Source organism: Cotesia typhae, unplaced genomic scaffold (genome assembly GCF_013202065.1).
Source record: "Cotesia typhae breed Kobodo isofemale line unplaced genomic scaffold, CoteBio_Ctyphae contig_20, whole genome shotgun sequence".
NCBI lineage: Eukaryota > Metazoa > Arthropoda > Insecta > Hymenoptera > Braconidae > Cotesia > Cotesia typhae.
Window position 1 is genome coordinate 5,490,659 of NW_027423725.1, and position 27,888 is coordinate 5,518,546.

The window sequence follows — 27,888 nt, forward strand, 5'->3', positions numbered from 1 at the left end:
CACTAGTAGCTTTATTTATTGTACACTATACAATAGGTGGATTAAAGAAATTTTCAAAAGACATAACATCCCTATAATTTTCAGAATTGAAAAAAATTACGGAAGTATTTTAATAAAGGTAAAGATAAAATTCCGAATGGATTAAAATCAAATTGTATTTACAAAATAAATTGCAATAACTGTAATAAATGTTACATAGGACATACTTGCCGTTATCTAAAAGAAAGAGCTTATCAACATAAATATAATCTTAGCAGACCAATTACCGAGCATACTGCGCTCACTACACATGCGATAGACAACGATCACACTATAGATTACAATAGTATCAAACCCCTAAAAATAGAGGACAATAGTTATAAACGAAATATTTTAGAGATGATATACATAGAAAAAAACAAGAACATAAAAATGAACAAAAGAACAGATACCAATTCATTACACAAATGCTATACAAATTTAATCAACATATCTAATAAATAATTCCAAAAAATCCTTACAGATCAATATTGTCTCCACTTTAGTATATGTCACAGCAGATATACATACCAAATAAATAATCCCAAATAAATCCTTACGGACAAATTCTTTCCTTACTTTAATGCACTTTAGTACATACCACAGCGGATATACATACCAAACCAATAATCCCAAATAATTCATTACGGACAAATTCTTTCCTTACTTTAATGAGTACGATAGCATATATAAACCAACAAATAGACATCCCAATTCAGTCTTTAATCTCACTTCATAAGTTGAAATTATACAGTTTCGTACTAGTACAAATATTTATTAAAAAATAACCAATTAATCAAAAGTTATTAAACATGACCATAGTTAAAATTAACAGATATAAGTGTGAAATCGTTAACCAATATTAGATACAATCATTCATTCAACGTTAGATACAATAATACAACTTAAATTGATAATATTTAATCTGGAAAGTTTAGTTCAGTGAAATTGTAGTAATAATTTGCAAATAAACAGAAAAATCTTTTAGACTTATGACATTATTTAGAGGTAAGAAATATTATTAAATTTATATAAATATTATAAAATTCATATAAATTCACATTGTTGTTCAAAAAATACATCTTGTAAAAATGTTTTTCATGTAAAAATTTGTAGTTCACCTGATGATGCCTTGAGACCTCAGGGCGAAACGTTGTGACAGTAGAGAAATACGACCTCGGTCGCGATTTACAAGAGGGGGTATTAATTAAATAATTGATTCGTTTGATGAGGTGACGATGCGCGGTAATGTGTATGTGCAAGCGCTGCACTTTTCGGCAGAAATGGGAGGCCCTGTATTATGGACGGTATGCCGGACATAACATTATTATAGATAAGAATTTTTTTTGTTATTATAGAAACAAATATATACTTGTGAATTATACTGACTCAATTTTACGTGAATTATTGATTTTAATGTATTGATTAAAAAATCACCTCCATTCAAGATAACAAATCATGAGCTAAGCTAGTAAAAAAATCATTTTTACTTTTACATTATAATGAACCCACTAAATTCTTGAACAATTTCAAGGAGCCGGTAAAAAAAATTGAGCTTTTGAAATTTATCTTGCTAAACGTTGACTTTTATGGGAAATGTCCTTTTTTAATTTTTTTGTACAAAAAGTGAAATTCAGTTTTCAATAAGAATAAAAATAATTAGAGTAAATAATATCACATGTTACGTGTGAAAAAGTCAAAGGAGTATAAGAAAAAATTGAACTTTTTATACATAATATTGATAAATAGATTCTCCAGACAAGTTAGATCTAAAAATTATTAGTCAAGTATACAAATGTAAAATATTATAAAAAAAAGCAATACGAAAACAATCGTTTAGTTTCGCGGTTACATAATTTCTAAATGTAAGTTTCACATTTTATAGGCAAATCAAAAAAGGCTTTGTACTAGAGGTATGGGTAGTTCCGGACCTGAATAGTTCAATGATTTTTATCTTTTGTCGAGTATGTATCTATTCGTTTAACGAAATTTATTTTTATACACTCACTATAGTTCCTTTTTGCACGACTCATGATGCGAAGCATCAGAGAGTGCTTTACGATCGAAAAATTTTTTTTGCCTCATTTTGGCAAGTATTTTTATTATTATAGCCTTGTTAGTTCACGGAATCAAGATATTTTGCATACTATTGTCAAGATAATTTAATGGAGATTAATTCCATACTTTTTAAAAATTGATTTAGTGCAACAGAAATGGAAAAAAACATCAAAATAGGTCAAAAAATTTTCCTGTCCGTCATGTGTGAAACTCCGGAAACACTGTAACTTGCGAAAAAATCCGTTATTTCAGTTAAATTTTTTTTTTTTAAATTCTTAGTGAGGATTGTAGGTCACTGAATGCGAATGGCTAGGTAATTCAGTGTCGTTTAATTACAATTAATAAAAACAAAAACCAGAAGACTGTATATCTATATATATCCATGTAAAATTAACATGGATGGTGACATGTCTATAGATATTATGTACATTTATTCCACCAAGAGCGCCTGCGCATTACCTTCCGAGTACAGCTGTTTTTTTATTTAATTTTTAATTAATTTGTTTTTTTTTCTTTTCTTTTTTTTGCACAGCTCATGATTATTTTTTATTAATTAAAAAAATAAATTAATAATATTTTTATTTTATTATTATTATTTCATACTCTAATGAGCATTATGAATCGTGCACTTTTGGATTTTCCAAACTTTTTGTCGATTACGGTCCTCATTATAAACAAGCAATGATGTATATAATTATCTTACTATAGATAATAATTTTCGAAATTAAATCAAATATATAATATTATTTTCAAATTGATTATTATTTTTTTCATACGATTTCATTAATTAATTAATTAACTGAACAAATTAAATAGTTCCGCGGATATCATTTTAAGTTCAATCCATAATTTTTCCGGATCTACCCATCTCTACTTTGTACGCGTACATAGTACATTGTCCGCGGACCATATCACTTTTGTATTTACAAGTGTACTACTTTAATATAAACAAATCTTCATAAAATATTACTTACTTAAAAAGAAAATAAATTTGATGATGTCAAAGAATCAAGCGGAATAATGTTGGCACCATAAGTCACTGCTCGAAAACATAATTGTCTTCTTCCGGTAAACCAATACTCCTGAATACGTTGAATTAATATCATCAGTCGTTCAGTATGGAGCTGATGCTGCTCAAGAATACCTTCAAAGATACCAGCCCACTTCTCTTGCGGTAAAAGATAATTCCACAGAAATATTGAAAAAGTTTGTTGGGTAGCTCGTATAAATTTAAGAGGTTCCATTCTTTAAATATATCCTGTAAATTCCAAAAAAAAAATTAGAAAAACGGTAGACCCTGAAGGCCATCCGTGCAACTTCCCGCTCATTTCATACCTAGGTGCTTAAAATTGCACTCATGATGTTTTTGAGCTCTCCGAGCGTAAAGAGATAACTTTTTTATGCTTTTCGAGCTCAAAAGTCTGATAGAAATTTGATAAAACACAATTTTTCAAATTTTTAAACCGCAATATCTTTCGAATGAATGAACCGATTTCTATGCGGTTGGCGGTGATCGACGTGGTTTTTTGAGGTTAAGAGCTGATTAGTTTTTGGAGTTGATCCATCGAGCCGTTTAAAAGTTATTCCAAAAAAACCACATTTGAAAAAAATTTTTTTTTCAGTTTTTGAAGATTTCTTAAAATCTATCGATCTGAATCGGTCCAAATAGTTTTTGAAATCTAAGTTTGGTCAAGCCCTTTCGAATGGCACCAACCGCGATGAAATCGGTCAAGCTGTTCAAAAGTTATAAGCGGTTCACACACACACACACACACACACACACACACACACACACACACACACACACACACACACACACACACACACACACACACACACACACACACACACACACACACACACACACACACACACACACACACACACACACACACACACACACATATATATATATATATATATATATATATATATATATATATATATATATATATATATATATATATATATATATATATATATATATATATATATATATATATATATATATATATATATATATATATATATATATATATATATATATATATATATATATATATATATATATATATATATATATATATATATATATATATATATATATATATATATACACATACACACACAGACATAGTGACAACCTCGCGGGGATAGTCAGGGAAGCTTCCTATGACCTTCAAACGTCGATATCTGATGAAAACTCGATTCTTGCAAAACGGGGTAAAACCAATAACTTCCCGATTTTTGAAAATCTTCGATTTTTGAAAATCTTCGATTTTCTTAGCGGGAAGTTAAAAATATTTAGTTATTTTGATTTACTTATCTAACTAAAGAAAATGAAAAAGATTGAATATTTTATTAAATCATATATCTACACTACCCAAATTTTTTATTCTTACCCGCATGTATAATACAACGGAATATTTGATTTCCACTGTGGGGAGGTTTGAAATAATTCCCGCCGCTAGTGATGAAGAAATTTCACCGGATACTGTTTTCAGATATCTAGTTAACTCGGGCTGGAATTCTAATAATCGCTCCCAAACAGCATGGTATACATTAAAATCTCCTCTTATACTCAATAACACATATATTGCTGGACATAAAGTGTTATCATGTACGATTGATATTATAATCAACTCCTTGGCACGTGGTTGATCAGGAAGGTGCTTTATTTTAATATTAAAATTAATAAATTTATTAATATACGTTTCAATTAAGAACTTTTAAAAATTAATTTGAAAAAAATCTTAGTTAGGTGGGAGCCCTAATTATTGATAGGGACCCACCTCGGATGCCATAAGGGCGTATAAAAAAATTTTTTTTTCCGGAACTGACGCACTTTTGTATGAAACGTGAAAAAATGCAAAAAAACAAATTTTTTCAAACTAAAAATTTTTTTGGACTTAGAAAAAATAATAAAATTTTTATTATACGCCCTTATGGCATCCGAGGTGGGTCCCGGGAGCCATAGGGCGTATCAAAAAAATTTTTTTTGGGAATCGACGTACTTTTGTATGAAACGTCGAGAAATACAAAAAAAATTTTTTCTTCCAACTAAAAATTTTTTTTGGAATTAGAAAAAATAATTGAATTTTTATTATACGCCCTTATGGTTCCCGGGTGCCATAAGGGCGTATAATTTTTATACGCCCTTATGGCATCTGTAACGCGATATGTAAAGCAATGAAATTATTGAGAAATCCTAATATTGTCATTTAAATAAATAAATTATCTCATGTCACCAATTGAAAAATAAATTAATTACTTGATTCAAGATATAATAATTTTTAAATCTGTACATTTTACTTAAGAATTTTAATATATATACATACCAACTAATCATTTCATCCTTTAAAAGTTTCAATGAATTAAACATGTTTCTCATGCTTTTTTCTTTTAACTCTGCCACTAAAGCATCAACACGATATTGAAAGTGCGTAAACAAAGGCTCATGATCGTGTTGGCCATATACTAGAATTAATCCACTGGCAGTAATTGAAGCCGTAACTTGACAAATACGATCCATTACCGCATATGCACAATAAAATTTATTTTCTTCGCCTAAACGATAAATGTGCCCTTTATCAATAAATTCATTAAAATTATTGGCCATGGTCTTCGTGAAATCTGTAAAATAATTATTGTTATTAGAATTAACTATTTTAATCCATCAGTATATTTAACATAGTCAAATTGATTAAAATTTCAATTATAGTTTGACTAATAACTAAAGTTAAAACGATTAGCAATTCGCGTCCATGTAAAACTCTTGGTTATTCCTAGCAAAATTATTAATATATCACATAAATTTTTTTTCATAATTAATTGAATTCAAATATTTTTAATTTAAATTCCCGGGAATAAGACTCACCAAATTTAATTTGATTAAAAAAAATTTTTTTTTTACTAAAAATTCGCTCAGTATTTCTACGTTAAAAAATTATTAACCTTTCACATCGAGTGTAAGACTCTAACAGTTAGAGTCTAACTGCTGCTGCTACCGGTTGTACACCAAGGAGGAACAACAAGTTTTCGTTCTTAAACTTGAGCATGCGCAGTAACTAATATATATGAAATTAAACAAGTATTTCTTTTATATTTCTTGCAAAGACAAACAAATGAATTCCACATGAACTAGAAATTTGATACATTTGAAATTTTTTGTAATTTCTCGAACAAATTAAGTATAGTACTAAAATTATTTAAAAAAATTCACGCTTTTATTTTTCTTCAATTTCTTCCTGTAAAATTTTTGGTTTAATATTTAATTTGCTATATAATTTATAAACTATCTGATAGTCTTTGAGTCTATCACCATTAAAAAAATTTTAACTACAAAAAAAACTGCGTCGAACGCTGCCGATTGAATAGCTCGAAATATATACCACAGGTGATTTAGAGCTTGAATAACTCAAAACTTTGAAGTAGATCATTTTTCGTACGTTTTGAGCTCGTACACAGCGGGAAGTTTTGGGGATGGTTAGTGGGGTTAAATTTTCCAGATTATTTTTTCATCTCGTATTTTAGTGTCGTTTCTCTTTTGAAGATTACGGTAATAACTCTAAACTAATGCTCGCCATTGGTTCGGACTTCCCAAGTCCAAGGCAGTGGTACCAGATCGCGTGAAAAATTTCCCCTTCCAAGACCTCTAGTCAGCCACACAACGTAAGCGATGTGTGTCGGTGAGCCAGAAAGGAGTGTGAATATTCGTCCGATAGCACGGGGCACGGGTCTGTGTTCTTACTAATATTCACGCACGGGTACTGGCACGGGTACAGATATAGATATAGTATTTACATTGGCCCGTGCCTCGTGCCATCGGGCGAATATTCACATACGCCAGAAAGACACCGATCGCTACTGGCGGAAAGAAGAGAAAAATACCACTATCATGTGGTGTAAAGGAAAAACACACACAACGATTACTCGCTGTCCGTGTGAAGCCCGAGAATCCGAGCGTACCCAAGATAGAAATTAATTACGCGGAAAAAAATTTAGCATCCTGGAAACAGATTTTATGAATTTTTTTTTTTCGGCTGACAAATTTATAATATACCTACAACCGGTTATAATTCACAATAATTGCTAATGATAATTGTTACCCGATATGTCAAGCACAGTTTATATATAATTTGTAGCACATTTCTAATAAGAGTTCTTATGGGTGTGCGGTAATATTTTCGACTCCATTACGCGCTTTAAGTCGCGGGTTTAAATCCGCGGCCGGGTCTTCTTTTTTATTATCTATTGTGTTTCTGTAATTTTTCTTGTCTTTTCTTGTCTTTCCGTCTGCCGCGATCGTCTTCTCGCGGCTCCTGTCGGGTTTTTGAGTCACCGACACACATCGCTTACGTTGTGTGGTAAACTCGAGGTCTTGGAAGGGAAAGTTTTTCACGCCATCTGATATAGTATTGCTGAGTGGCTGACCAGTAGTTGCAGTGCGTCGCTCGACTGAAATGGTTAAGAACTTTCGTGTCTTTATTTCCAGTGATAGTCTATTAAAAATTAATCAACCTTAATATTATTATAATTCAGTGTTGATCTGGACAATTAAGCGTACGAATTACGTATTAAGATAATTATTGTTTTAATAATTTGCGATGATAGGTCTTAGAGGTCAGCGGCTTAGAACATTGCGGTTTCTTCATGATGGTCATATGTACCATCATGATGCGCGATACAACAATGGGGATGAGGATTACGTGTGTTCCTTGAGAACATCAAGAATATCAAGATGCCCGGTTATAGCTTCTGTACACGACGATGGTGAAGTCGAAGTTGTAGGGATTCATACTCATGGTCAACGTTTCTCGGCAGAAGAGTTGAGGAAGCAGGAAATGGTGACAGAGTTGAAACGACGAGCTGTAGCTAGTAATGAACCACCGAATGAAATACTGAATGCGGTTTCTCGCGAGTAAGTATAAAGAAAAATATACATATACTGAATTTTCTATTTTTTTAAATTTTATCTGTGAAATTTTTTTATAATTTATTTGTTTTTATTAATTTTTTGACAATACTTGAAACATTTAGAAATGTTGCTTAATTTTATTTAATCATGTCTTTTTCTCATTTTTGGTGTGTATTATTACTTGCAAATTTTACAAAGAAGTTATTTTTTTACTAGTAAATTATTTATAGGAGTTTGTCGCATAAAAAGATATGCGAGTGTAGCTTAATATCTATGAGGTCATATATTAAGCTCTGTTCAAATTGTATTATTTAGTTGCTAAATAATAATGGTTTTCGTAGCAAGGGCATATATGCTTATTAAATGAGTGAAGTTGAATTTGTTTTATCAAAATTTTGATATTTTGTCAACACTAAAACTAATTTTGATTGCAATCAAAATACGTATTTTTTTTTTTTATCAGAATAACTCCTCGGTTAGAATACCACTTTTTTTTCTTCACTGCACATACAGACATGTACGCTTCCTTTTTTACATCAGTTATTAAAAATCATCATATTTTTTCTTTACTTGATTTTATTTGTAGTCAGCATAATGCGATTCATATTTTTTTTTTTAATTGAATGAACGTTAGGAGACATAAACGTTTTTAGAACTTTAACTTGTATAATGAATGTACTAATAAATATATTTATTAAGGTTTATAGACATTGCTGACATTATTAATCCAGTCTCTGCTCGAGCAATAATTAATCGGGAACGAATCCAACTCCGTCCTCCAATGCCTCAAACCGTGCATCATGTGGGTCCTATGTTAGATCGTTATTTACAAGCTGCAGAAATTTATCGCGGAGAAATCCAGGCGAGTGATGGAAGTATTGCAATAGTATTTGGAAGCCAACGGATGCTAGAACGCTTAAACGAAGCTGTTGAGTTGTTTGTCGACGGAACATTTCAGGTAAAAAGTTATTTCTACGATATACTAAAAATATTTATAATAACTATGAATTGATTTTTAGGCTGTCCCAGATCAACCTCGCTTTATGCAGCTCCTAATAATTCATTGCCGTAAATTAGATATGGTGATTATAAACAATTAAATATACTAAAAAATCCCGAGTAAAAAGATTTTATAAAATTAGATACAATTATGTATAATTATATATAATTATATAAAAAAATGGTCCGATAAAATTGGATAGAAATGATATATAATTGTATAGAATTTTATAAAGTTGTAAAGGCGAATCACATAAAATTTTATATAATTTTATGCAATTGTGTCTCATTAAATATAATTCTATACAATTGTATCTAATTATATATAATTTTATATAATTCTCCTTCATGATTTTGAATAATTTTATATAATTGGATATAATTATATAGAATTATATAAAAATTATATCCAATTGTATATAGACGATATACAATTATACATAATCGTATCTAGTTATATAAAATCTTTTTTACTCGGGATAAGAAAAACTCGTAGATTGAAGATAGAAATTCTCTTTCAAATTTCTCTCTTGCTTTTGGAAATTTAGTTCAAAAAAAAAATTAAAATAAATAACCGTACGAATAAGCCTTTTATGACATTATTCTGTAAAAAAAAAAAAAAAAATTAGTATTTGAAAATAACATTCACACATAGGTTAATTCCAGGTTTATTTTTCTGCACAAATTAAAAAAAATCTTGATATTTTTCTGTAGGACCAAGTTTTTAGAACAATAAGGAAACTTTTTAAGAGATAATGAAAAAATTTTTCGTTATTGGAGAATCGGTTTAGAATAAAATATCATCAGATATACACCACATAAATTAATCTGTGAAACCTAAAGTTACGAGGTTAAAGATATAAAAAAAAATTTTGAAATTGACCGTAATACTTTCTTTTTTCGAAACAATTTTTCTCGACTAAGAATATTTATATTCAAAAAATTTTCTTATTAATACGATTATGAATGTAAAATAGTTTTATACATATAATACTTAATTATAACATATAATTGATATACTCAGGGGCTTCCTGCACTATTTTATTTTATGCGAGAAAAGAACAACAGCAATATATGAAAAGATTTGGGAATATATATTGGATCGGTCACCTGAGATGGAAAATAATTTAAAGTATGTGTCTGGTGATTTTGAAAAAGCTGCAATTTCAGCTGTCAGGAATAAAATGCGATGGGTCATCTTTAGAGGATGTTGGTTTCATTTCACACGTGTAAGTTAAATTACAATTTTTCTATAAAATAACAAATTAGATTTTTCCACGTACATTCTAAGAGTTAATTAAATACATGTACTTAAGTATTTTAAAAAGTTTAAAAACGTCCTGCTGAAGTTAAAAAGTATTTGATTGTGACTGAAATTAATTTTGTGATGTGATTATTTATTTTTTTGTATATTTCAGGCTGTAACAAGAAGGTGGCGTAGATTACGCCTCATTAGAGCTCCAGAAGCTGTACTTCATCTAACTTGGATTCTTCCATTGGTGCCAGCGTATCTTTTCCAAGAAGCATTTGAAGTAATTAGAACAGAAGCTCGTGTAATCGAACGAGATCATCCTCGTATTATGTTTTTTATCACATATATTGAGACATACTGGCTACCTCAAGCTGCTCGAGTATCAACTCGAAATTCACCAATTAGAACAAATAATGTTGCCGAGGCGTTTAATAGACAATTAGTAACCAGACTTGGAGGTGCTCACTTAAATTTACTTTTATTCATTGGTAATTGAAAACTCATTATGTCTATATTCTTAAGATATTTAACGTAAAAAAAAAAATTAACTGTCGAAATTTTTAATATCAATTCAGTTAAACGTCACAATTATTGTATGATTCTCTTTAAAAAGATATGTTCTCTTATTATTCGGCTATAATATATAGCAATTAAAATTTTTGAAGTTTTTATTGAATTGTATTATGTATTTTTCAAAATTTTCAGACTTCAAAGTGTTTCTTAAGAACTTAATAATTGCAACTTACTTAATATAAAAATTAAAAATTATTCAAAATAAAGGTCTTACAGTATCAAAAAATAATATAATAAACTGAAAAAATTCATTTATTTCAGAAAGATTAAATTCAATAATTAGAGATGAAGAAATCAAATGGCGTAGGTTAGATCAAGGTCATGATTTAGCTGCTGAACGTCGTGCTTACCAAGCGTCAGTGGACAGTCGTATAAGGAATTATCAAATAGCCCTTGATAATGGGAGGTAATATAAAAACAAAAACAAATTTTACAAAATTATATCCCAACTTACTTGACTATTTCATTTTCTAAATTTATAGATTCACGGTAGCAGAATTTCTTCGTACAGTCGGGTTACAACGAGTCCACGTGGCTGTTGCAGATGCCAACATACGACTACAAGGTAAAAACTAATGAATAATATGATTTTTAACTGCTACGTTGAATGATACAAAATTGACAAAAATAAATTTTTTATCAACTTCCACAAATTTAAATTAATAGACGAACAATTTGATTCTGACGACGAAATGCCGTTGTTAAGAGATTTGGCTGATCCCGTTGGTGCAAATGAAAATTTGCCTGTATTACCTGCATTACCGCCAATTCGAGAAGCGCGTCGTCACCGTCGTCGAGGCGCGAGGAGAGGTGGTGGAGTTGAGGTTGGCGGAGAAGCTGTTATTAACAATCAGCAAATCGGAGGTCGAGGTAGACCTCGTGGTAGACCTCGTGGAGCGCGAGGTGGCCGTCAAGTACATATCCCTCCAATTGCAGCCGGTATTGAACAAAACCAGCCTGTAATTATTGAAGGTAATAGTAGTTCCTTGAAATGACACTACAGCGTGTCATTTTTGTTTAATGTTTTTGCATACAGATGTTTTATGCATGCTTTCTTTGATGTGTATAAATTTTTGCATGTCTTCTACAAAATAGGAAACCGTTACGTACAATCAATTCTTTTTATTATATAATTATAGCTGAAATTGTAGCACCTGGCCCAGAAAATAATCTACCACGTAATGGCGGCAATAATAATAATAATGGTGAAATTTACGATAGAATTGAAGTAAACGAATTTGAAAATGATGAATTAGTGGATGGCAATGCAAGAACTTGTTCCATTTGTCTTATTAACATACCTAAAATGATAATTCTACCGTGTTTCCATTTATGTTTATGTTTCCGTTGCGATTTCGGTCGCCAATTAATCGACGCGGATCGACTTGAGGTTAACGCAGGATACCGACCGACGTGTCCTGTATGTCGAACCCCCATTGATAGTTCTCGTGAAGTATTCACAGCTTGATAAAATCAAAAATTCGGTTTTTATTGTATTTCGTTAAGATAATATATTTTTGTTTATTTTTAAAAATTTCTACAATGGCATGCTGGGAAATAAAATAAAAAATGTTAAAATTTTATTTGTTCGTTTGTAAAAGCATGCACTGTTAATTTCAAATACAATAATAAAATTCCAGTGTTTTTTTTTTAAATTTAATTGCTTATAAAAATTATTATATATATACCCTATTTAACCCCCTAAGGTAAAAGCCCTAATTATTGACACGGGTGTAAATATTGACACCCTAAATTATTTTTAAATACATTCAATCATCTGTAATAAGAATGACTATCACATAAATTTTTATTAAATTCCGATTAATTAAAAAATTGAAAAAAATTACTGTCAGTTCGAAATATTAAATATTAATTATAAAAAAAAAAAAAAACAAAATTAGCACCAGTTCATCAAACCAGCTTACAAACGTTTATTTTCTTTACAACTTTTATCAAAAAAGCATTGAGAAAAAAAAAAGTTGCCGGTCAGTCCTCCATTTTTGACGAAGCTATCGGTTATTCAAAAAATATCTAACAAATGTTATTTTAAATGAGCTGAAATAAATTTTTAAGAGTATACTTATTATTTTTTTGTTTCTAATAAAACACAAAAAACTGTATCAATCTGTATGATTGATATCAATATCTGTATCAATCTGTATCAAAAAACTGTATCTTCTTCGTTTTTTTAAGTTATTTTTTTCTAAAAATTTGAAATTTTTTTATAGTTACAACTTTTAATGTATGAAAAAGCTGCTTTTAGCGATTACTCAAGAAAAAAAGTAATGCTAAAAGCAACAATTTTGAAAAAATCAGAGGTTCAAACACTCATATTTTTAGAAAAAAAAATTATGACTAAGGAAAAAAATCAGAGTGAAATCAATAATTTCCAGATTTTTTTTAATTTCCAATTCTCTCCGTGAGAAATTGAAAATATTGTGATTTTTAAAAATTCGTCACTTTGGTTGGATAAAAAAATTTCCAAAAAGAAAATTATTTTTCAACTTCTAATCTCAAAATTTCTTTTCAAATAATTACGATGAAGTTAATTGAAGAGTCTCAACAATAATTTGAAAATTTCAGTAGAGAGTTAAAAGTATTGAAGATAAAGAAAACACTTTTTCACTTGAAAGTATTTCAATATTATACAAAATAACATTTCAACTTATAAATATTACTGTACACCTTATCGTTAAGAAAATATTATAAAATGATTAACTTAATTAATATGAACATTGACTCAAACTCTAAATTTTTCTCACTAAAAATTTTCGTATCCATGGAAAAAATTTCTGTTTATTTTTGCTCAGAAAATTGATCACATCGTATATCTAAATTATTTAGTTGAAGATATTTTCACTTAAGTATACATAATAAGCGAAATTGAAATAATTCTACCTTGCAAATTGACAGTAAAGACATAATTTAAAAAAATTCGAAATATTCGAACTATTCGATTCGAATTTCGAATCGAATATCACTATTCGATTCGATTCGATTCGAACACTATTCAGACACCCCTAATTAATAAGTAAATATCACTGATTGTCATTTTAAAAAAATTGACTATAGTAAAAACATTACTAGAGACATTAACACAAACAAAATGTAACGATATTGATATTTGATTGCTTTAAAAAAAATCAAATCATAACTTCGTCCCTAATAGTGTCAATAATAGGGGCTTTTACCTTATAAGAGGTAGAAGAACCGTTCTTAAATATCTTAGTTGTATTTTCGACTACTTAGAATAACAATGACTATGCAAAAATTGGAATATGAAAATTAAATTTTCATTGAATTTTTAAATTTTAACATCCACGTTGACGAAATTTTGGATATTATCATGTTTCTAATTTACTCATGTAATTGGTTTTGAACTATAAATGGCCTAAACAGACATTAAATTAATATTACAGCTTATAGTAACAAAATTAAACTAATATAATCCATTTTTTTAGTATGTGAATGAAAAAAATTAATTAGTTACGTAAAAAAATTAGTAGTATCAAAATTTCACTGTTGGAATAATATTTTTGTAATGTCATTAATATTATTAGTTATTACAAGTAAGTATAAAGTACTAAATTATTGAATATATTATCAGTAATTAATTATCTGTAGAAAATTTCTTAGAGAGCATGATCAAATATATGTACATAAAATCTTCATAGAGTAGGAATAAAATATCAGATTATGCACATATATGTATTGGGACAAGTCCCATAACAATTTTACTGTAAAATAGTTGATTGGTAAATTAATTAATTATCAAAAAAATAATAATCCAAGAAAATTTGCATTATGGCAGTATTTTTGGTTCAATTTTCATAATTCAATTTTTAATGAAATGACGAACAATATAAGATCCTCAACAGTTATATCTTATTTTTGGATGTCCATATACTTCTTTGACGTAAAAATTTTTTTTTCCTCGAAGATAGAAAGGTGTATTTCGAAAAAAATTCACCCTTTTTGAAATGAAATTAAGAAATTTTTCACATTCCCCAACTCGATATTGAAGAATTAAAAAAATTAAAAGCTTGAAATTTTTAAAATAGTTATAGTATTATAATTAATTTGTTAAAGAAATTAAAAAAAAGAAAGAAAATATATCAAGTTCTTTTGACATAATAAAAATAATAATAATATACCTAGCTGCTTAAAATTGTACTAATGATGTTTTTGAGCTCTCCGAGCTTAGAAAGATAGGTATTCTATGCTTTTGTGGATACCCATTTTCTGTTAATATTTTATTTATCGACGCTAAATTTTTTGAATTGTATTTTCGTTCCGCAAGATAGAAAGCCTTGTCTACCAAACTGTAAATTATGCCAATTTTTTGAGAGTACGGGTGTTCTGATAGATAGTTAATATTTCTTCCTGAGAAGGTTGGTTTCTTATATATATCGGTTTCTAAATGATTGTCAACTCTAATTATCGTAAGATCTAAATAATTAATTTCTCTGTTAATATTTTCTGTTTCAATCGTGAATTGTAGTCTTGGGTGGTAATTGTTGAAAGTATTGTGTATTTCAGTAATTTTGTCAGACGGTAAACATATTTAAAAATCATCTACATATTTTTTTATAAAATCTACTTCAAAATTAATATTGTTGTAACTAATTTCTATCAGTCTATCTAAAACTATTTCAGCTATTATAGGAGATTATAGGGTGAAACGTTGTGACAGTAGAGAAATAAAACAGTCTAAAAATGGATCGGGATACTCGGCTTATTATAACACATTCCTTCAACATCATCAAATTATAGCGACCGATCTTCACATCATCCTTTCAAAATAATAATAAGAATAATTTATTTCATTTTAGGAAATGTAGTTGAAAGAATTAAAACACAGGAAGAGGAATGGATCACTAGAGCTAGTAGCTTTGTGAAGCCAAAACGGCAATTCTTACAACTAACGCGCCTCAGACAATACCTGTTAGAAGAAGCGTAAGTTTATAATGCTTTAAAATTTAATATACCTATCTCTTTTTATTCCAGTCAATATGAAATAATTTACTTTTTTTTTTTTTTTTTTTTTATAGCTTTACAGTGAAAGATTTTTTAAAAGCGACGCTGAATAGGGAAGTAACGGACTTGATCTCAAATGAAATAATTAGAAATGGTAGGGTATAATTTTATTTATAAATTATATTTGTATAAAATGAGAAAAGTTAATGAAGTTTTTATGAATATTTTACAGATGTTATATTTGACAATATTGACTTGACAATTCCACATTTCGAGAATCGGCATCAAGATGTCGCGCGTCCAGAAGAAGATGATACTACTAATGGTGCTGATAATGACGATGGTGCTCGTGAAGCAGTGGTTGTAAATCGAGGAAATTGCTCAATTTGCCTCACAGCTTCGTCGACAATAGTAGTGCTGCCGTGCTTCCACTTATGCTTATGCATGCCTTGTAATACAATGATGCAGCACCATTATAATCGTCAGTTAGCAGAAAATGAAGCCTTATATCCAACTTGCCCCGTTTGTCGTACACGTATTGACAGTACACGTGAAGTGTACACAACTTAATGAAGTTTGTAAGTAATCGTATGTACAATGGCTGGATCGTGTTAGATGTACTAAATATCAAATGGCATTAAAAGATCTTTGTGATAAAGCTGCTGGTGAAGCTTATCCCCCATTGGTTGATATAAAAGGCTGCTACACTGCTCAGTTTGAACATACTCTGATATTACGTTCAACTAGTATAGAAATTATTTCACGTGGTGATGACCACAAAATTATCATTACTAGTAATATATTATATTTTGTATGGATCTGAAAAGTATTTTTTTTTGTTTTGTTTATCTGGTAATTAATTAATTAATTATTAATTATCCGTTAAAATAATAATGAAATACATAAATTTAGAAAATAAAAATGTGTAATATTTTTTACCGACATTATTTTTTTATTTATAAAAATATTTATAGTTTATTGACATAACGATATATAATAATATAATTGGATTAATAGTACTTGATACAGTATATTATTACTTTTTATATTTTCTCTTTGTTATTCTTAATTACCACTAATTAACTTTTTTAAATTTAATCTTAAAAATAACAAGTAAAATAACATAATTATATTTAACTACAATGAAATTATTAATTTCTTATTTGTCATTGATTAAAATATATAATACAAAGCCATAATTATTTGCAGAAGAATATTTTTTTAATAAAATTATAAATCAATTTCAAACTTTTAAAAGAAAATGTTGAAATTGTTCAGTTTCTAGTAAGTATAAAGCACCACATACTGTAAAAGTGGTCCCATGCATTTATGAAACAAAAAAATTATTTTTTTGTTAATGAATAAGTTTATGTTAAAATAAAAAAAAAAAAAAAAACTATTCAATTTTCATAATCCAATTTTTCCATGAAATGACGATCAATATAAGATTCTCAAAAGTTATATATTATTTTTGGATGTCTATACACTTCTTTGATGGAAAAATTTTATTTTCCTTGCAGTTAAAAAGGTGTGTTACGAAAAAAATTTACTCTTTTTAAAAGGAAAATAATAAATGATTCAAATTCTCTCAACTCGATGTTGAAAAATAAAGAAAATTAGTAACGTGATTGATTTATCGTAATTGTTGTTATAAAAAATTTTAATGGTGATAGACTTAAAGACAATCAGATGGTTTGTAAAATATATAGCAAATTAAAAATTAAGCGAAAATTTAACATGAAAAAAATTAAAAAAACATTAGAAAAACGGTAGACCCTGAAGGCCATCCCTGCAACTTCCCGCTAATTCCATATACCTAGGTGCTTAAAATTGTACTAATGATGTTTTTGAGCTCTCCGAGCTTAGAAAGATAGGTATTCTATGCTTTTGAGCTCTTCGAGTATACAAACTAGGAAATTCGGGGTAATTTCAAAAAAAAAAAAAACACTTTTTTCGGTTTTCTTTCGTTCACGATATCTCTTGAACGAATTGACCGATTTTGACCGGATTAGCGGCGATTGACGTGGTTTTTCAAGGTTAAGAGCTGATTAATTAAATAATAATAATAATGGGATCAAATTTCGGAAGTTTTAAAAGAAAAAAAAATATTCATGTCAAATTTATTTGTTTCATCTTTTAAGAAATGTAAAATAAATACTTACAGTATTTACTGTGCATACATTAGTTACTGCGCATGCTCAAGTTTAAGAACGAGGACTTGTCGTTCCTTCGTGGTGTACAGCCGGTTGCAGCAGCAGTTAGAGTCTTACACTCGATATGAAAGGTTAATGATTTTCAAAGCCGAGATATATTAAGCAAGTGTTTGATTAAAAAAATAGTAAATGTAGTATATAAATAAAATAGGAAATAAAGGAAAATTTCATAGTGCATATACGGTAATGGATCGTATATGTCAATTTACGGCTCCAATTACTGCTACTCCAATTACGGCTCCAATTACGGGAATTCATTCTAGTATATGGCCGACATGAACATGAGTCTTTGTTTATTAATTAACTAAATTGCGATGATGCTTTACTAGCAGAGTTGAGACGAAAAAGCGTTACAAACATGTTTGATTTATTAAAAATCTTAAAAGAGGTTAGATGGTTTGTATTTATCATAAAATTCTTAAATTAAATGTAGCTAATCAAAAATTTTTAACTCTTGAATCAAGTAATTATTTTTTTTTTTAATAGATGACTCGAGATAAATTATTTATGTATATGACAATATTAATATTCCTCAATAGTGTAATTGCTTAACATATAAATATGATTTTTTTTTACAGCTATTTAAATGTATCTTATAATTTGTCTGATGCGGTGATGTTATTTAACATCAACGAAGCGAGAAGCCAGAGAATGATTATAGAAAATTTTAATGACATGGAGACCCTTTTAATACACGATGAACTAAATTGGGAACGCTATTTAATTGATCGTGAATTGAATTATTGTGAATTGGTCATAATAACGACTAAAGACATGTTTCACCGTTTCTTCAGATCTACAGAAATTTACATACCATACAAGACTGAGATAAGTAAAACTCAAATATTTAACAAAAATTAAATAGTAAGCTTTTTTCAAATTAATTTTGAAATTTACAGAATATATTTAGACAATGGAGCCTTCTAAATTCCCTCGAGCAACCCAACAATTTTCTTCAATGTTTCTGTCGAGTAATCTTTTTACCGAGTAAGTCGTATTTTATAAAAACATATTTATAGTAAGGTAGTACACCCGTAAATAAAAGTGTCATATGGTCCTTATTAAGTAGACGTCGGTAGGTCCGAAAAAATTACGGAGTGAACTTGAAATGATATCCGTGTTAATTGTAAAAAAATATTGCGTTCCATAAGGTTTTCATTTAGAAATTATGTCACCGCGAAACTAAACGATTGTATTCGTTTTGCTCCTGTTTATAATATTTCTGAGTTGCATGCTTGACTGGTAATTTTAGATCAAACTTGTGTGTAGAATCTATTTGTCAACATTTTTTCTAAAAAGTTAGATTTTCTCCTATGCTCCCTTTCTCTTATGTCCCTTTGACTTTTTTACACGTAAAATATTAGATGTTATTTACTCAAATTATTTTTATTTTTATTGAAAACTGAATTTCACTTTTTGTACAATAGAATAAAAAATGACATTTCTCATAAAAGTCAATGTTTAGCAAAATTAATTTTAAAAGCTTAATATTTTTTTAATGGCTCTGAAACTTTTCAAAAATTTAGTGGGCTCATTATAAGGTAAAAGTAGAATTAATTGTTTACTAGCATGACTTATGATTTTTTATCTTGAAAAAGTTTATTTTTTTGAGTAATACATAAAAATCAAAAATTTACATAAAATTGAGTAAGTATAATTCACAAGTACATATTTGTTTATCACAAATTGTAAACAGCTATAATAACGATAAAAATAAAAATAATAATAATAATTCATTTCATTTTAGGAAATGTAGTTGAAAGAATTAAAACACAGGAAGAGGAATGGATCACCAGAGCTAGTAACTTTGTGAAGCCAAAACAGCAATTTTTACAACTATGGCGTCTTAGATAACACCTGTTTGAAGAAGCGTTAGTTTATAATGATTTAAAATTTAATATACCTGTCTCTTTTTATTCCAGTCATTATCAAATTATTTACTTTTTCTCTCTCTCTTTTTTTTTTTTTTTTTTTTTTTATAGCTTTACAGTTAAAGATTTTAAAAGCGACGCTGAATAGCGAAGTAACGGACTTTATATCAAATGAAAAAATTAAAAATGGTAGAGTATAATTTTAATTATAAATTATATTAGTATAAAATGAGAGAATTTAATAAAATTCTTATGCATATTTTGCAGATCTTATAATTGACAACATTGACTTGTCAATTAAAATTTTAGAAAATTGGCATCAGAATGCTGCGTGGCCAGAAGAAGCTGTTGGTAATGGTGCTGATAATGAAGGCTGTACTGTATGTCGCACCCCTATTAATAGTCCATATGCTGGTGATGAAACCGTTTTTGAATATGATGGATTTAAAATTGATTTTGGTACCTACATTAATAGTAGAGTAAATGAATGTGATTTTACTTCATCAATTAATCTAAAATAAAATTGCTCGAGAATGGAAAACCGGAGTACTTGCGTAATTTATTCGTTGAGGAAGCTGATGTTCGACGTTCAAATCGATTGGCTGCAAAAAGCACACCTCCTTCAAACTACCTCTTTTTACTACAAGCTACTTGGAGAAATCTTTTTGGTTACTGTAATAAAGCTTTGGGAAGAACTGCCACACGAAATTGTAAATTCGAGTAGCTTACAAGTCTTCAAAAAAGAAGTATTTAATTATTTATTAAATCTTGACAATTAAAACAAATTCTAATAAATAACAAACTTAAATAAATTCATTGCAAATTAAGGATTAAAGTAAGGATAAAGAAATTGCCATTCGCAAAATTATTGTGCGGAATTTTCATCTGATTTGATAACATTAAAATTCTATATTTAAAAATTATTGTTTTTATACATTAAGTTTCAAGTTTATTATGATTTTCCTTTTTTACTTTGTTTATATATAAATAAATTGAATTAATTATAGTGCAATATTTACTATATTATATTATTTTATGTACTCACAGAAATTGCTTCTTGTAAAAACTGTATTTACTATGTAATTGAAATTGCCATTTGGCCTGTGCCTTGGCATTAAATAAACAAAATCTAAATCTAAATCTAAAATATGATAAACTTATTGAAGCAGTACGTGATGCAACTAATACTAGAATAAAAGCTGATAGCATTGATGTACAGTTGTGTGAAGTAGATGCTGCAATTCAAGAAGTTATGGCTTCATATCAGGTTGAAATTGATGGTAAAATTTATCAAGTTCAATTAATAAAAATTTAAATGGTCATTCTATTGCGCTTTATCGTATTCATGATGGTAAAATTGTTCCTATTGTACGTGGTGGAGAAGCTACACGTATGGAAAAAATGAATTTTATGCTATTGAAACATAATGTACATGATGATGATGATGATGATGATTGTTCTCAATACATGAAGAGCTTTGAAGTTGGTTTTGTACCATATTAAGATTACAGAGTAGTAAATCATTGTCAAATACTATTAACAAAAATTTCAGTAAGTATTCAAAAGAAAAAAAAATCATTACTCTTTTTCGTTAAAAACATTTTTAATATTGATATTTGTTATTGTTATAGATACTTTAGCATTTTGTAAACGTTGGCTAGATCGTGTTGGAAGTACTAATGTTAAATATTAAACAACATTGAAAGATCTTTGCTCCGTTGGTTGATATAAAAGGCTGCTACACTGCTCAGTTTGAACATACTCTGATATTACGTTCAACTTGTATAGAAATTATTTTACGTGGTGATGACCACAAAATTATCATTACTACTAATATATTATATTTTGTATGGATCAATTTTTAAACTCTAAAGTACACTATAACGAAAAATAATAGGCGTAATAATGCTATTCTGATTAATCTTTATTTTATAACAAGTATTGTTAACGTATAAAACATTTTTTGGATTGTCAAATACTACAACCATCATAATCTGTATTTAGAAAATATTTAGAAAATAAAAATGTATAATATTTTTTACTGACATCATTTTTTTATTTATAAGAATATATATAGTTTATTGACATAATGATAAAAAATTAGATTAATAGTACTTCATTAAGTATATTATTTCTTTTTATATTTTTTCCCTGTTATTATTCATTATTACTAATCAACTTTTTTAAATTTAAAAACTTAAAAATAACGTGATTCTATTTAATTACAATGAAATTGTTAATTTCTTATTTGTCATTGATTAAAATATATAATACAAAGCCATAATTATTTGCAGAAGAATTGTTTTTTTAAATAAAATAATAAATAAATTTTGAACTTTTCAAACAAAATATTTAGTTTAAAAATTTGTAATTTAAAATATTTCTTTAAAAAAAAAAAAAAAAGAGTATTTTAGCATTTTAGCTCTGTTGAAATAAATTATTTAGAAATGCGAAAACGCGTCCTCTAAATTTTTCAGAACATTTTTAAGTGATAGAAATATCCAATCCTGTAGAAAATTCCTTAAAGAACATATGGTCAAAAATACATATAGGATTTTTATAGAGTCAGAAAGATAAATCAGATTATGGATTTGTCCATGTTCTATAATAATTTTTCTGTTGAAATGTTAATTGTTAAAAATTTTTAAATTAAAACAAGTTGCTGTTTTCTATTCTAAGAAATGAAAAACAATAGTGAGTATCTATACAGCCGTCTACCTGTTTAAAAAAAAAAAAAATATTTAACATATGTGCAAATAAAATCGCATAGTGACTGCAAGCTGTTCATTGTTATTATTTAAGTAAACAAGCCGATTTTTATTAATATTGAAAATTTCAATTGTATTATATTTATCAGTTGCCGCCATAATTCAAATTATATCTAGATAATTTTTAAAGATTGGTAATTCACTACTGTACCAACGAACGTTAAGCAATATTTTCTTCACGCGTTTACTACAAAAATTGATAGTGTTTGAAATGGTAGAGTTTTAATTTAATAGACTTAAAAAATGTTAGAGCTGTATTACGGTAGAGTTATTTTTTGGTATAAATTAATTTTGGTATTGTTGTTATGTGGTTGAGTTATTTCTGGTAGATATTAAACTGGTAGAGATGTAAAATGGTAGGCTTTTATATGGTTGATATTGATTTTGGTAGAGATATTAACGGTAGAGATTGTTGTGGTATAGTTTGACACGTGGTAGAGTTTCAAACTGGTAGAGTTGTTTTGCGGTAAGGTTTTTAACGGGTAGATTTTCTGATTGGTTGACTTAAATGTTGGTAGAGAAGTAACTGGTATACTTGCAATTGGTAGAGCTGTCTAGTGGTATAGTTAGTTATGGTAGACGTGTTAAAGGGGTAGAGAAGTAACTGGTAGACTTATTAATGTGCCCATACACACGTACCAATATCTATTAACTGAATAACAGTATTTGTAAATAATGATTTCAAAAATTACATTTATTAATTGATGAATTTGAAATTATTTGTTTAATTTTGATTGAATAAAAAAATTCAATTAAATAACATAAAAAATTCGATAATTATCATAATAAATCATTATGAATTATAATTTAAATAAAAATATGGTTCCATATTATTTATTACTAATAAATAATATAAAAGAAAATTAATTTAGCAAATATTTAATAATTTTTTTAACAAATTAATTATGGCAAAAAAAATTGACATGTGGAAATTTGAAAAAATCATAAATGAAATTTGAAAAAAAATAATTTTATAAAAGTTATATAAATAATATACATAAATAACAATTAAAAAAAAAAAAAAAAAAAAAAAACGTCTAAAAATTAGAAAAAAAAATGTTTCAGTATAATTTTTGTGAATTTTTTTATTCAAACCAAGTTTAAATTTGTTTAAAAATGAAAAAAAAAAAAACATAAGCTGTCTACTAATTTATTAGTTATCCATTATTATAAAATTAATTTATTACTCTATCAATAATCAACATTTTATTTGGTAGTCATCAGTGAATTCACTATAAACAAAACAAATATTTTTGAGGTTATAAAATATGTCAACACACAAGACTGCACCTAAAATTCGAGACTACAGCGAGGCATTTCCCGACTAGAAATTTTAATGTAAGACCTATTGGGTCCTCATTAGGCTGCCTAATAGGGACCCCAAATAGGGATGTCACGCAAAGTCCTATGTGGCCCTCATTGGGCAATCCCTCTCAGGTCCCAATGGGGGAAACCCCATCAGAACCCAATCTAAATTTTTAAAGAAAAAATATTATGATCTTCGAAAAGATTAAAAACAATATCGGACTAGATACTCATGTTATGTTAATCATTAGACTATTTAATTTAAATTGAAACGAAATCACTGGTCGGAAAAATCCTTGTCGAGAGTTGGGCTCGAACTTGCGTCCTTAGGGTCCTTAGTCGTTAACGTTACCGCTGGTCCAAGCAGGAATGCTGATTAATTCAATCGGTTAACTGACACATTATTCATGCTATGCTCAAGCTTTTACAAATTGTTTTTTTTATTTATTCACTTTTCTGGCGTGAAAATACAATTTTTGTATAAATTAAATAGAAAATTTTAAAATAAAAAAAAAACTTGACTGAAAAATCCAAAAAAATTGAAAGAATCAAAAATAAAATTGCTTAAAACTGTCCGATTTGATTTGGGATCCTCTTTATGCTAACATAAAGAACCCTGATTAAAAATATTGATTGAAAAGTATTGGGAATCAGTCACCCTATGTGAACTGTATATCTATATATACATGAAAAAGAATTGAAATTATTCAAAAGTATTCTAATTTCATCATTTTCAATCCTTTTCAATCAATATTTTTAACCAGGGAACGTTTATTTTCAAGATTAAAATTTTGTTGAAATGCATATTATTTAAAAAATTTTTTTATATGGATAAAAATTTAATTATGAAAAATACCGATAATGAAAATTTGTTTTCAATTAAAATTTCTTTTCATACTGGGAAAAAAAATTTGGAGTATGAATTTTGTTTCAGCAACATTAAAATGTATTTCAGTCTAAAAACTCAGTATTTGGATTTAATCAGCACAGAAAGAAAAATTTCTTGACTAGAGAACAAAATTCTTGGCTCAAGAAAATTTTTGGGTACCGGAAAGAAGACCGAAGCTTGTTGCTCGAAGTAAAATTTTTTCTCGAAATTCTATTCTTGGTGGAAGTAATTTTTATTAATTCAAATCATCATAAATACCTGATACAAAAATTTTTATCGTTGATCAAGATTTTTAGATACCTTAGGAAACAGCGCCACCTAATTCAGCTGAGAAAAAAATCTTTCCATTTGACATGTTAATCAATAAAAATATTAATGAAAATTTACTTCTATCAAGAACTAAATTTTTTGTAGCAAGAGGCAGAATTTTCTTAAAACAAGATTTTCTTGACTTAAATAAATTTTTTTGGATCTAGATATGTATTTCTTGAAGCAAGGGAATTAATTTTGTTGGAATAAGTGAAAATTCTTGTGTCAAAAAAAAAGTTTTTTATTTTCAATGTTGGATGAATTTTTTTCTAATTCTTTTCTATTCTCAACAAATAATTTTTATTTTTATTTCTAATTAATTTATAACAAATATATTCTAATAATATAAGCTCACACATGTGTGAGCATATATTAGATGCATCTTTGGGCGATTAATTTTTTATATAAATAATCGACTGCCTAAATTTAAAGATTATTTCTTCATGTATCTACTCACAGTTTGGGTTAACCAAATTGGGTTCTACTACGAGCCCAGTTAGGAAAGCCCATCGATGCAATATTTACATTACGTTGAAAAAATCATCTTCGGTCCCATACAGGTCTCACTTGGGAGAACTTAGCAATTTTATTTTTATTTTTCGTTAGGTTATCCCTCTTAAGTTCCACCCAGGACCTTATTGAGAAAAACTTAATAAAAATTCTTGATTTTACGTTGGGATTTCCCAACTGAGGGCTAATTAGGCCCTTATAGGGATTTCCCCGTTGGACATGCCTCTTCGGGACCCAATCAGATCCAGATGTATACCCTGGGTAATCCCAAAGTAATTTCTAGTCGGGAGACTGAGCTTCGTAATACTAACTTTTACCGGCACATGCGCAGAAGTACTGAATTCTTCATTTTAATTAAAATACTAGAATACATTTTTTTAAAATTACAACTTTAAAAACATAAAATTAATAAATCATTTGATCTAAAATAATTTTATTAGTCACTTACCGATCACAAATACCATGGAAAAAATAATTTTTCCTCTTTTATTTTCACTCGAAGCATTTAATTTTCACGTTAGGATTACCCACTGAGGCCCCACACAGATCCCAATCGGGAAAAAACTGACCAAAACTATTTCTTTTATCTTGGGCTTTCCCATTGAGGTCCAATGCAGAGCCCAATTGAGAATAACTGACCAAAACTCTTACTTTTTATCTGGGTTCTTCCCATTAAGGTCCAATGAAGATCCCAATCAGGAAAAAACTAACCAAAACAATTTTTTTTATCTTGGGCTTTCCCATTGAGGTCCAATGCAGAGCCCAATTGGGAATAACTGACCAAAACTTTTACTTTTTATCTTCGGTTTATCCATTGAGGCCCAATGCAGATCCCAATTGGGAAAAACTGGTTAAAATTTTTTACTGTTGTTTTGGGAATTCCCAATTAGGTCCCACACAGAGCCTGAATGGGAAAAACTAATTACAAATTAATGAATTATTTCTGAGGATTTCCCAATTGGGAACTGATTGGGCCCTCATAGAAATTTCCCTATTGGGAATGCCTCCTTGGAACCCAATAGGGTCCAGATATATACTCTGGGTATTCCCGAAGTAATTTCTAGTCGGGAATCTGGCCACACTGTTTCACTCTCCCAGCGATACGGTTTAGCTATTTTAGCTAACTAATGTATTCCTGTCAGAGCGATCTACTAGATGGCTCTAGTAGGAAGCAAACAGTTAGTTAAGTGGGGATAGCTACAGTAGCATTACAGTATGGCTCTGAGAGCGATATTTTTTTTTCTGGGTAAGATCGCTGCGATGGAACTTGGTATGAATTTTTAGATAATGAATTCACTTCTTAATTCGCATATTTCATGTTTACATCAAAACCAGCCTTTAGTAAGAATTCCAGCATATTTTTAAGTTCTTTCTCAAGTATGACTTGTAGAAGCCTCTTCTCTTTACAAATGCAACTAATGCTAGCACTAGTATAAAATGATAATTACCTGAACCATGGTTAATATATAAATGCATATATTCTTCTCTATTAAATACTTGGTGACTTAAGTATTATTCCAGCAGGCGGCTGTGCAAGGTTTTTTCTGTATTATGAATATTATTGACACAATCTATAAAATGCCAAAAAATTTCTTTGCAATGTTTAAGAATAAACAACGTTAGTAGCTTTTTACTATTACCAACAACAAGGTAAAGTACCGATATTAAACAGGCTATAAAGTTTGCCATTCGGCCATTAGGCCTTGGTATAATAAAGCAAATCTAATCTAAAGTAAAATCTATTTAACTTTACTTTGAGTAAATAAATATTCATTTATTCGATGAAATGAATTACTCATGAGAATATGAACAATTTCGAAACTTTTAGTGAAAAAAAATCGTAAATAACACCGGTACACAAAAAAAAGTTGTTTGTACTTTTGATCGGACTCACCTACGGGCATGTATTTCAACCCGCTGAATTCGAACTTGAAGTCCGTTTGGCCCGATCATCCTTCAGAGTAAAATGCAAAAAATTCAAAAGGAAGACAAGAAATTGTGAAAAACTGCAGTCACAGCGATAAAAAAATTTTTGTGGACCCGGATCAAGTATGATTTTTATGTATTCCGATATATTAAATCTGAATCTGAACGTTAATCAGCCCGTTGAGCCGCCAAAGATTGAAAAAATAGCGAGAAACCCAAAAAAATTGCAATAAATCATAAAAAATCGAAATTATCAAAATAAAAAAATTTTTTTGAATTCAGATTGAGTATGATTTTTATGTA

General features: G+C 28.6%; 3 protein-coding genes, 1 long non-coding RNA gene and 1 pseudogene across 9 annotated transcripts; 4 read left to right on the plus strand and 1 right to left on the minus strand.

Annotated features, from left to right (window-relative positions):
• Window positions 1-745: 745 nt before the first annotated feature.
• Window positions 746-10,091, plus strand: LOC141537954 (uncharacterized). 3 transcript variants are annotated; one of them, XM_074259166.1, is made up of 5 exons: window positions 746-1,026; window positions 7,690-7,996; window positions 8,693-8,951; window positions 9,013-9,075; window positions 10,017-10,091. In XM_074259166.1, exons 1-5 carry the CDS (start codon window positions 1,011-1,013, stop codon window positions 10,068-10,070), a joined length of 699 nt encoding a protein of 232 aa, XP_074115267.1. In that variant the 5' UTR covers window positions 746-1,010; the 3' UTR covers window positions 10,071-10,091. The 3 variants fall into 3 exon arrangements, with proteins under 3 accessions (XP_074115267.1, XP_074115269.1, XP_074115268.1); XM_074259168.1 differs by lacking the exon at window positions 10,017-10,091 and adding an exon at window positions 9,707-9,763; XM_074259167.1 differs by lacking the exon at window positions 746-1,026 and adding an exon at window positions 1,099-1,325.
• On the minus strand, window positions 3,260-6,545 carry LOC141538055 (uncharacterized). 2 transcript variants are annotated; one of them, XR_012480996.1, is made up of 3 exons: window positions 5,415-6,545; window positions 4,479-4,748; window positions 3,260-3,334 (listed from the first exon to the last, which is right to left on the minus strand). XR_012480996.1 is itself a non-coding variant. In XM_074259321.1 (2 exons), exons 1-2 carry the CDS (start codon window positions 5,693-5,695, stop codon window positions 4,715-4,717), a joined length of 315 nt encoding a protein of 104 aa, XP_074115422.1. In that variant the 5' UTR covers window positions 5,696-6,545; the 3' UTR covers window positions 4,223-4,714. The 2 variants fall into 2 exon arrangements, 1 of the variants encoding a protein (XP_074115422.1); XM_074259321.1 differs by lacking the exon at window positions 3,260-3,334 and having other exon boundaries at window positions 4,223-4,748.
• On the plus strand, window positions 10,087-16,605 carry LOC141537953 (uncharacterized). 3 transcript variants are annotated; one of them, XM_074259162.1, is made up of 8 exons: window positions 10,087-10,221; window positions 10,411-10,732; window positions 11,079-11,223; window positions 11,300-11,382; window positions 11,484-11,789; window positions 15,650-15,773; window positions 15,869-15,948; window positions 16,027-16,605. In XM_074259162.1, exons 1-8 carry the CDS (start codon window positions 10,108-10,110, stop codon window positions 16,362-16,364), a joined length of 1,512 nt encoding a protein of 503 aa, XP_074115263.1. In that variant the 5' UTR covers window positions 10,087-10,107; the 3' UTR covers window positions 16,365-16,605. The 3 variants fall into 3 exon arrangements, with proteins under 3 accessions (XP_074115263.1, XP_074115264.1, XP_074115266.1); XM_074259163.1 differs by having other exon boundaries at window positions 10,411-10,702; XM_074259165.1 differs by lacking the exons at window positions 15,650-15,773; window positions 15,869-15,948; window positions 16,027-16,605 and adding an exon at window positions 11,957-12,395.
• A 1,339-nt stretch (window positions 16,606-17,944) lies between these two features.
• On the plus strand, window positions 17,945-19,942 carry LOC141538195 (uncharacterized). Its single transcript, XR_012481025.1, has 3 exons — window positions 17,945-18,395; window positions 18,586-18,994; window positions 19,755-19,942. It is a non-coding gene; the product is annotated as an uncharacterized LOC141538195 (long non-coding RNA).
• A 260-nt stretch (window positions 19,943-20,202) lies between these two features.
• On the plus strand, window positions 20,203-21,912 carry LOC141537899 (methionine aminopeptidase 2-like; annotated as a pseudogene).
• Window positions 21,913-27,888: the final 5,976 nt, after the last annotated feature.